This window comes from Aulostomus chinensis, chromosome 20, assembly GCF_037954235.1.
Source record: "Aulostomus chinensis isolate RoL2024-O1b breed Wild chromosome 20, RoL_Achi_v1.0, whole genome shotgun sequence".
Classification (NCBI taxonomy): domain Eukaryota; kingdom Metazoa; phylum Chordata; class Actinopteri; order Syngnathiformes; family Aulostomidae; genus Aulostomus; species Aulostomus chinensis.
In genome coordinates this window covers 4,706,907-4,717,751 of record NC_141339.1, presented here as the reverse complement: position 1 = coordinate 4,717,751, position 10,845 = coordinate 4,706,907, and the positions used below count along the sequence as shown (strand labels likewise).

At 40.3% G+C, this 10,845-nt stretch overlaps 1 protein-coding gene across 5 annotated transcripts in view; it reads right to left on the bottom strand.

Annotated features, from left to right (window-relative positions):
• Positions 1-1,374: 1,374 nt before the first annotated feature.
• Positions 1,375-10,845, bottom strand: part of cnih3 (cornichon family AMPA receptor auxiliary protein 3) — a 97,892-nt gene continuing 88,421 nt past the window's right edge. For 4 of the 5 annotated variants that reach the window (XM_086189679.1, XM_086189678.1, XM_086189677.1 and 1 more), the window contains one exon: positions 1,375-2,976. Coding sequence is in view for 2 of the 5 variants with exons in the window: in XM_086189678.1 (XP_086045804.1) it covers positions 2,946-2,976 (31 nt within the window). In the remaining 3 variants the exon portion in view is untranslated. Of the gene's footprint in view, positions 2,977-10,199; positions 10,238-10,845 lie in introns of all 5 variants that reach the window. The other variant, XR_015110617.1, reaches the window with a different exon arrangement.

Sequence of the window (10,845 nt, the reverse complement as noted above, 5' to 3'; positions counted from 1 at the left end):
AATGTAGCAATATGCATGAGTGAGCCTCAGTCCCATGCAGAGTGGGATTAAAATTCCCTCCCTCACTGTGAAAAGTTGAAGAAACCGAGTTTTACAGACAAACCTTCAGTTCCAGACAGCTGAGCGCAGCGTGCCAGAGCCGCGGGACAAGAGCTCAGTGTCATTTCACAGTTTTAAGATGAAAGCAGGATGCTGGCAAGGATTCAGGGGAGAGAACAGAAGCAGAGGGAGGCAAGAGGAGGAGGGTACTAATCCTAACACATCATTGCCAGGCTTCACACGCTCACACACACATGATGAGGGGTCAGATGGTCAGCAGTGTGTGTCTGCTTTAATTACGATGACATACATGGCACTGATGTGGAGAGCACCCCATTGCACACTGGGGCAACGGGCTGTCTCCAATCTGTCACCGCATGTCTGCCATGGCTCGGACACAAACACACACACACACACACACACACACACACACACACACACACACACACACACACAAAAACACACACACTCGCTCAGATGACAGTTGTCACAATATACAGTAAACAGAAGCATTCATCTAAAAATAAAGTTTTTTATAAGCTAAGATGTGACTACACTTCTGAGCTACTTTGAGTGTTTCCATATGATCTTACTTTGTAGATCAAGTGTTAGAAGAAAGGCTGGCAGCATCCATTCTGAATCATTTTTACTTTTAAATCACACTCCCACATTTAACCACTATCTCAGAACTTGACTTTTATATTACTTCTTTACTTTATTGCTATTGCTTCTTTGCTTTGCCGGTAAGTACCAAACAACATGGCGTGTTAATGACCAGCGGGTAAAGAATGTCACTCACTAAAACTCCCCTAAATATCTCTACTGTGTCGCTTATATGGGCATCCTGGACCTTCAACATCAGAGGAAATCATCTGTGTAGCATTTTTGCGTCCTGCAGCTGCGACCAGATGGACACCCTTTCTCTTGGGTCTGTTTGCCTCAGAATTTAAAAAGCATAAATGATAAAACAGGAGCATGATTTTTTCATGACAATGTCTCATGTTGAGAAATGTTTGCTGTATCAGTGATGCATGATTTCCTCTTCCTCTGCTGACAGCATTCATATTGAAGGGACAGAGCTTTATCTTTCTGACGGTATATGATTCACGTTGTGAGCGTAGTATAAAAACCATTCCCGACAAATACAGCACGGTGCGCTCCTCTTCGCCATCACATCCACTGACAGACATTTTTATCTGTTGACATACAGGGAGCTCTTATAGTCAAACCTCATTCTAGGAAAATTCTGAAATTCACTTTCATTACAAATACAAACATCAAGATTTTGATTTTAAAATACTTTATTTCATAAACAATATCTAAATTCAACTTGGTTGGTCACATACACTGTAAGAAAATGCTTGACTTAGAATAATAAGCAAAAACAATGAGAGTGGGGCATTCCTATCTGCTCCTTGAGTTGCGAGGATGACGATGAGGATGTGGCCTGGTGGACTGTGCTACACATGGAGGGTGCAGGTCCGAGTCCGGGACCCGCCCTACTGAAATACCTGTGAGAAACAGAGATTCCTTCCAGCTGCACGGATGCTGCTCTTGAGTTGAACTTGACATCTGTATGGAAGGACGTAACTCTCTTCCCCGGAATGTCTCCATGCCCTCGAGTGTGATTGGTGCAAATTCAGGGAATGAAGGTGAATCTCATTTGCTACTGTTGCTTTATTTGGATGGGATGATGCTAAGTACCATTTTTGTCTTCTGCTTTATTCACCACTCATTTCTAATGAAGTGGTTACATTGGAAGATAATTTTTTTAATAAATAATGGAGGCAAGCCATTAATATCTAACAAACAGGCTAAGTGACTGAAAACAAAAGAAAAAATATTGGTCCTTTGTTTAAATAGAGCTAGAAAAGATTCTTATAGTTTCCCTGTTTTCAATAGAGCTGGATACTTCTTTATATACTGGAAGACCTTCACCTGTGTGGCTATCATACCTATTATAAATGACCTATAATATACAGCCAAATATTGCAAATATTGTGCAAGATCAAAGACACTATTTGTGCAGGTGCTCCTCTTCTATAAAAGTTTTGACAGATTTCAGTTTTCTACTTTTAGTTGGAGTTTTAGAAAAGTTTCCCAGGATAGAACGACACTAGAACAACACTAAGAAGGCATATAGAGTTCCTCCATATTTCAATTAAAATGCCTTTTGTCAAAGAATACACTAAAATGCACACGTCACAAAAGCCATTCATGTAATGTTAATGTAAGAAAATCCCACAGGCTGTGAACTCAACTGTGTGCGCTGTCCAGGGGAAATCAGGGAAAGCGAGCCACCCTGGACCTTCTCCCTCTGCTGTACAGTGTGACCTGTTCCTCGTCCATGCATCCTTCATGTCTGACTCACAGGTGAAGCTACAGTTGGTGAGGTGCCAAAGAGGAATGACTGAGAGTTGGTGAGCTGTACTGGCCTGGACAGTGCTTCACCGTGCTGTGCCTGAGACAAACTGTGCAAACGCTACTGTGCTCTTCCCCCTCCCGGCTACCGGTGCTGCTACTGTACAGTAAACACTGTACCCCTCCAGAGGAGGCTGTGTGTGTGTGTGTGTGTGTGTGTGTGTGTGTGTGTGTGTGTGTGTGTGTGTGTGTGTGTGTGAGTGAGAGGGTGTTTGTTGGTGTGTGTATGTGTAGTACAAACGTTTGTCAGGCAGTGAATATCTTAAGTCTTGCTATGACCAGTCAAAGTGTAAACGGTCAATTTAACGTTCACCATTGAGCTATAATCGAGCATAAAACATGTCCATCTTCTTTGGGGAAGCAGAAAGCTTCACAGCGAGAAAAGATTTCTCTTTCTCACTTTTAAATGTCTTTTTATGTGTCAACTCTAGAGAAAATGGCAGTCTGCGCATCCAGAGGCTTTTTTCTCTTCAGTTGCTGATAAATCAGTTCGAGGTAACCAAGGAGTAGATCATACTGAAACAGAAGAAGAGAAACACAAGACGTGAGTCAACACTCATCTTACTGGACAGTAAAAATGATGGAATGATCATCTAATGGCGTAGCACATTTGACTGTGTGTGTGTGTGTGTGTGTGTGTGTGTGTGTATGTGTGTGTGTGTGAGTGTGAGTGTGTTCTGCTTAAAAGCATCATGGAGCCATACTGTTTCAGGTTATTCATTTCAACACATTTCTGAACAGGTAGTTAAATGAAAAGTGCGTTGTTTGTTTATCTTAATTGCTGACAGAAAACCTTTATATCTGGTGTCCTTTTGAAAATATCTGTCACGTGGTTTGCGCAATGTTCTGCAGTACCTGCGGTGTCTCGCGTGTGTCAGTGTCCTGCATTGACTGTGTAACAGCAGCAATGACGATCAGTGGATTAAAGTGTGCATAAAAGTTGAATTCAGGAGCAACAAACTGCTGTAGCAGCCTGGTACGACCAGTGGCTCTTACAATATACAGGCTAGTGTTTCATTATCAATGTTTGAGCTGCCTCAAAAACATTCCCAGGAAATTTAATCCTCCCTGGCCAGGTATGCACATTCCAATCACACAGTGTCTGTTGTGTGTCTTGCGTTAAGAGAAATGTAAAGCGATCACGTGTTTGTTTCTGTTTGCTGCACTCATGATGGATGTGAGTCATCATGGGATTATTAGTCTTTCTCAACAAGAAAAGAAGACGGGCAGCTTGCATTTATGCAGGAACCAGCAACATCTCATTTCATCGACGATAACTAAAATACCTGCACTGCTGTCTTGTACCTGTTAAGGTCCCACATATACGTCAGAAAATCAAACATGGCGAACGCGGCTCATTGAATTTCCCTGCTGTCTCTCCAGGAAATGTCTGTGGATGACTGCTGCTTCCAACATGGGAGTTTGAGGTGACTTAATTGCAATAAACAGATTAAAATAATTATGAAATAGTTACATCATGTAGTTGATTTGCACCACATATCATCCAAGTTTGCCAGTGTAATTCTACCATTACTTTTATAACCATACAAACCACATAACTTTCAGATCTAGAAGTCACACAAAAGCGCGTAGCCGTTTATTTGTTTGTTGTTGTTTGAAATCCAGTTAGTTTAGAGTGGAATATTTTGATTGAAAAGCAAACTCTGACCTCACTGTTATTATTTTACAATGCAACCAATGGTTGGCGGCCTGATGTTGCACAAAGCGTCACAAAGACATTTAGAAATCAGGATGTGAAAAAGGGACCAACGGTGAGAATTCGTTTGAAATCATTCAACATTCAAATTCTCGTTACCGATTTAAGGTGTAGGGTTTACATGTAAAGCTGGTTTTCAAAATGTCATTCAATGCAGCTGAGGTGATGCATCTAAACTAAAATAGCTGGTCATTTCCCCCCCAAAATACAAGAAAATAGAATATTCTTACAAAGATTATTGGACTCCCGATTCACAAATAAAATTGTTACATTCATGTCAGAATCACTGTTTCTCTATTCAAGATCATATATTTACATTTTTTAGGTTTTTACCATGACCTAAAAATGTAGAAACACAAATCCTTCCTGGCATGTTTGTGCTCTTATTCAGTTTATACAAAAGCTGCAGCTGTGGGGGGAGGAGGGGGGAGGAAAAAAAGCCAAACTAAAATCAAAAGCAGAAGCTGATGAGCATCATGTAATGCAATGAGAATGCACAAAGCAAGCTGCACAGTGATGTGAGCATACGTCCCATTGGGGTATTCCAACCAGGACAAAGTTATCCGAGTTGTGTACCTGGAAAAAGACAGGCTTGCATGGAAGAACATGGGAATTTAACACATCACATCCCTGAGCGGTGGCTTGAGGGGAACAGATCCGCAACTCGCTGGAAGAATCTAATGAGTTCAGAGGTTTACACTCATTCTGGAAGCCTCTCCTAACGCCTCCATTAATCCGTGCTGGTGAGAACACTGTCAGTTCACTCATGAATATTCGCAGAAAGAGAGGTAAAAATGTGTGAAGACATCATTGCTCCTCGTAGGACCTGACCTTCTCCCTCTGTAGCTTCAGAGAACTGTCCTCCTCATTAGCAGATTGGCTCCTTCATGTTCACAGCCTCATTAGACACTGAGAAAACATGATGCACTCAAATCTGACACTTCCTGCCCCATCATACAAATGATATTAGATATTATTTTAATCTGGTTGAAGAGGCAGTACTCCAATGAGTCTGTACTTTTGACAAACATGTTTTTTAATGGAACCTAACACACCCATACACCTAAAACACAAAACAAAGACTAACACCATCCAGGCAAAGACTAGAAAAGAAACATACTTGACATGTGTATGGAAGACATTTTCAGCATTTTGGCATAGACTCATGAACCCCGAGTTGTACATTTATGCTTGTTTATAATTGTTATTTAACCTTTTTTTTTCACACCACCATCATTTAATTCTGGTTTTCCACTGAGAGTGTAAAATGTAATTTGCTGCTTTTACAATTATGAACACACGGACAGGCCTTCAGTAACTGCGATGTAGTAAGATTCAGGGCATAAATCCTTGACCTCTAATATCTTCCTGTTCACTCATAAATTAGGGGAAGATGAAAAATAATAAAACCTCCATTTTTAATTGATTAAATTCAGTGGGATTACATAGTGTTATGACCTAAAATTGTATTATAAATGTGTCTAACTCCAGCATGAGCTGTGGAGCATATTGGAGAGGAATTAGCAGTGAACACTTACTTTAACATGACACCTTATTACACAGCAACAATGTGCACTAATGAGTTTACATCCAATTATTGTACCTCTAATTAGAATTTACTGTAGAGTGCAGGCTTGCATGTAATGTGTGTAGTGAAATACACAAGAAGACAGATGATATTCTTTTAGGAATTTATTTTTCCCCACCGAACACTATTTTGTAATTACATTCACACAGTAGTAATTGTTATTTTCATTTCAAGTAAAAGTAGCTTCCCCCTTGTCATCTTTATAATGTGCTTATACCCAGCCAAGTTTAATCTCGGAAGCTGATTTTCATTTCTGAATGAGAATGGAAGGCCGTACTTGAAGAATTTCTCTGAGAATTTTCATGTTTGTATCAAATTATTGTAACCTTTGACCTTGGGAGCTGAGGCATCAGGGGCTACAGCCCATGTTTGGGTCTTCCAAACCAAATTTATACACCTTGAAAGTAATTCCTGATTACTCTGCATTTTCTGAGTATCAAAATCTTGCCTGAAAGATGGAGACTAGGCTAAAATTTAAAACCTTACATTTTTCTTAATATTTAATTCCTTGCTCTACACCATTGTTCTGTATTCAATGTGCAAATCCACAGTTGATCCTCTGCAACATGAACATGGCAAAGTCAACTATCACTCAGCAAAGAAACCTTGTTGGTGCATTTTCATGGTACTGTCAATACTGCAATATCCGAGATATTGAACTTTGATAGGGAGCAGGCAGAACCTACAAATTCATGGTTCTACCTGTGGCCACAGTCCATTCTGTGTGAATTCACCGTGAGTGAGATAAGTAGTTGCGGACTCACCAGGGCTGATGGCTGTTACAATACTGCCAACGTACAGCAGGAGTACTGCACTGACATTGCCAGCTATTTGTCAAGTCAACAGGCCCAGCCAGATAGTGTTCTTATCAAAACATTCGGTTGGGGCCTTGAATTCGTACATTTTCAAGTTCTGTACATAAAGTAGCTTAGTTTTGTGTTACAAAAACAAAGAAAGCACTAAAAAAATTCAAAAACAAACCATGTACCATCTTCATGGTTAACACAAGTTAGGTGGACAAACCTCCACCGCGTCAAAACACGCGACCTTTGTCTGCACCGGCTTAAGATAATTCTAGTTATAAAAAAAAGCTGTGTCCTGAGATGAATTTATCTCACACCAAACACATGGTCTGTGTTTTTTAAAAACACTTCACCTGAATGAAAGAGAACTCCAGTCATGTGAGGTAATTCCCTGGCTGCTGAAAACATTTCAAGGAACAGATGTAGCTTATTTCATGTTCCATTAGCTTTACACATCTGTCTAGTAAATGAGCCGAGGTTAACCTTAGACATGCGTGAGTGTGTGTGTGTGTGTGTGTGTGTGTGTGTGTGTTTTAAAGAACCATGAAAACTAGATTTCCATTCCCACAAAGTGGGGAAAAAATAACAAGTACTATGCTAAAATTGTATGTCCCATAAACGCAGGGCTCATGGGGGGCAGCATCCAGAAACATGCATGACCAGTATTTTAAACCAGACAGAGAAAAGAAACGTGTATTCATCTTGCACAGGAGAAGTATTTCAGATGCATCACATTCCACACCGAATTCCTGTGAGGGATTCAAGAGGAAAGGAGGGAAAAAAGTGAGAAGGGTAGAAGTCAAAGGTCACATTCTGAAGGAATCTTCATTAGTCAGGCAAGGCATCATTATCCAGTGTCAGGAGGAGGCTAAGGAGGCAGCAAAGAGCTCACGTGAGGCCAGGTTACAGTGCAAACATGCAAGAAGGGTTTCACCGTCAAAATGTCAACCTAACTCATACTTTTAAAATGATTTCAACAAAGGCGTAACGGTAATGTTTCACCTACGTGCCCCATTTTTTAATTCTTGGTTGAATTTGATCATTTTAGTCAAGTGTTCAACTAATAAAAAGCCCTTTGAGCTTGTGCGTCTGTGCTCTAACTCACAAGACTCAAGACTCAAGAACATTCAGGTAATGGAAGTGTGTCACCTCTGTAAGATAAACCTGAGCAACACAAAAGTATTTTTCAAACACCCGTCACCCTGGCGGAGCACAGTAAGCGTGTTGAGTTGTGTGAGGGCTTGCACGGTTTCATCACATGCATGGATGTTGCTCCCGTGTCTATGTGTTTAGGTCACAGATGCAGGCAAGCAGCACTGGAGTGTTCAGGGCACGGTGGAAAAGAAGGGTCAAAAAACAGAGACGGATCTCATGGAGCGGGTTTCAGGTCAATTCACTTCCAATTCCAGCTGTTTGACATTTTTATCAATACAAAATTTTTACACTACTGAAATATTACCTGTTATTTATGGAATATTGTGATGTTAAAACATTTTTAAAAATGAGTAACGGGGATTTGAATACAATTAAAATTTCCTATTTCTATTGGCCGAGAAGGGAGAGAGAGAGGATGAACCGGAAGCTTTTTGACCAAACCGTAGTTATCGTATGGTAACACTCCAAAACATGTTGATCTGTATTGTTGAAATAAAAATGCCCCCCTACTTGCAAGCCTCTCCTCCTCAACAACCAGAGGTGTGTTGATACATTTTACATACGACTTACTAATTTCATTTAAAAGTGCTAAGTTACTACACAGTGGCCCTCATATATCAAACGAGCGTACAAACCAGCGCAAATAAATTCGGCGGCTGAAATCCATCGTACTATCACGTCAAACGCGTGGTTTCGAAGTTGAGAGTTTCCGACATGGAGAGACTCACAGGCTGAAGTGGAGACAATCATGAGTCTGGTAGACGCGCACTGTTTAGTATTGTTTGGTCCCCTGAAATCAGGTATTAAAGGCAGGCAAAAAACAAAAAAAAAATCGGTGTGGAAAATTACAACTGCGGTCAACAGCGTTTCCACAGTCAGTCGCACGGTGGAATATTTGAATTTCTACATCTGTGATGGTTAATCAAACATTTGATGGTTAAACGTTTGATACAACTTAGTTTTACCCACTTAGTATAAAAAACGGTTTTATTTGCCGTCAAGAAGAAACGGTCTGACGTAAATGAGCTTTGTGGCCAACAGTGAAGATTATAATTGTGTGCGTAACTCCAGGAGGAGATGCCGAGGGAGAGGAAAACGACTAAAGAGCCACTCATCTCTCTCCGGGAAGAAATCCTGGCGGCCCCGGAAAACTCCCTTTCGCCTGATGTGTGCGTTAAGGTCCTCTCACAGAGCCAGATCCGCCATCGCTGAGCCTTGACATGTCACAGCCAAAGCCGTCGTTTAAATTGGCGACTGACTAAAGTTCCACCTCTCACATCACGGATCTGTTAGAATAATCAACAGATTTCAATTACGGGATTGTTTGTGGACCTACGACTAATTAAAGCAGCGTTCCATGCACCATTTCAAATTGAAAAGGTAATCGGGTACACAATTATATATTTGAAAAATATTTTTTAATTAAGAGGCTACATATTTACCATAAGGATTCGTTGTGACACACACATCTTCATCAGTGACGCTGGCTGTCAAAACAACTCTCCCACTCCTGTCCATGAAGCACAAGTCACCTCTGGTCAAATCTAAATTTGCGTCCACGAACTCAGACGCGTCATAAGCTTTCATCGCACAATGCGCTCACGCTCAAAATGATAAACGCCACAGCTTGTTTAGAAATGAACGTACGCACGTTTTATGCCGGTCTCTGGTCGTACGCTCCTTTGATAAATGAGGGCCAATATTACTGTCTGTGTCAAATTTTAAGTTACTGATTACACAATTTTTGTGGGACCAATCATTAAAGTAATAAAAGCAGGTAAATCACAGCCTCATTTATGAACATTTTCTTTAACTTCTTAAACTTCTTACTTAAAAGCATTGAGAAGATGGATTTTTAACTAGGACGTATTTTCAGATTCATGAAAGGATACAGAGAAATTCTCTCTGCAAACACAGTTGACATTCATGCACATGAGTCCACTAATTGTTTTTTATTCCTATGTCTACTTGCATTTACATATGATATGATATATATAATTTATATGTAGCTATATAAAACTACAAACTCTCCTTACAGCCGAGGTAACTTCCTGTAACAGCTCTGATTGGTTAACAGCATCACATGTTACAGTATGGCACGTTAAATTAATAAACGGAGAGGGGAAACTGGATAACAATTTACAAAAGATGTTCAATATCATTCTGGATTTATTGTGCAAAGACACCTAAAAGTCAGAGTAGTTCCAGGCTGGATTCTAGAGCTTCTGAGAGACAGATATTCACTCCTGACTGGACCGAAAGCGATGCAGTGGTCAGCTTCCAGGAGTTTTTCACTGAGGTAATTCAAGTGTGTTATAAAGCTATAACAAACAATGAGAGGTCTATTCGCCATGGAATAATTGAATATAGACCAATCTCACAATGTTTAATACTTAGAAGATTTTTAGAAATGTTCTTTCAGAAATTGGAAGTGAATGGACCATCACCCTGCACAGAAGGAAGGTGGTAGCGGTACCTCACTGCTCCTGCTGCTGCTGCTGCTACCAGTGGTCTCTAAAACAGCAGATCAAGCCAGTATGAGTGAGACAGTATGGAGCAAGATGGAGAAGCAAGATGAGTTCAAAAATATCAGCTAGGACAGTCTTTTTTAGTTACAGTCGCTATTCTTTTTTCTTTTTTTTTCCATAGCTACCAATGACATGTATTCTTACATTAATGAAGAGAAATTGACTTCTGAAGGGACAGAAATGCACATGAAGTTTTGAACATGCAATACCACCACAGGATCTTTTAAAGTCAGCGCCAAAGTTGTTGTTTTTTTGTTTGTTTGTTTGCTTGTTTGCTCATTTAATTTTTGTTTTTGTGAGTTGATTTCCCTCTGCAGTTTGATGTGAATGAATGACACATGAGAATAGAGCACTAACCCCTGTTGTTGTCTGTGCTTGTGATTGTGTCACTACCATGCCAGGAGGGAGCAACCACCAGTTTCTCTCTCTCTCACTCCTTTTTCCTTTGTAGGAAGGAATGTTATTTGTAGAACTCTGGTCAGTTGATGTGAGGGATATTTCATGGTTTGATAAAAAAAATAAAGCTTTTGCTCCCATGTTTGTAGAGGAAATGACACATTTGGCTTGAGATACGACTTGGTTGAAAACAGCTGG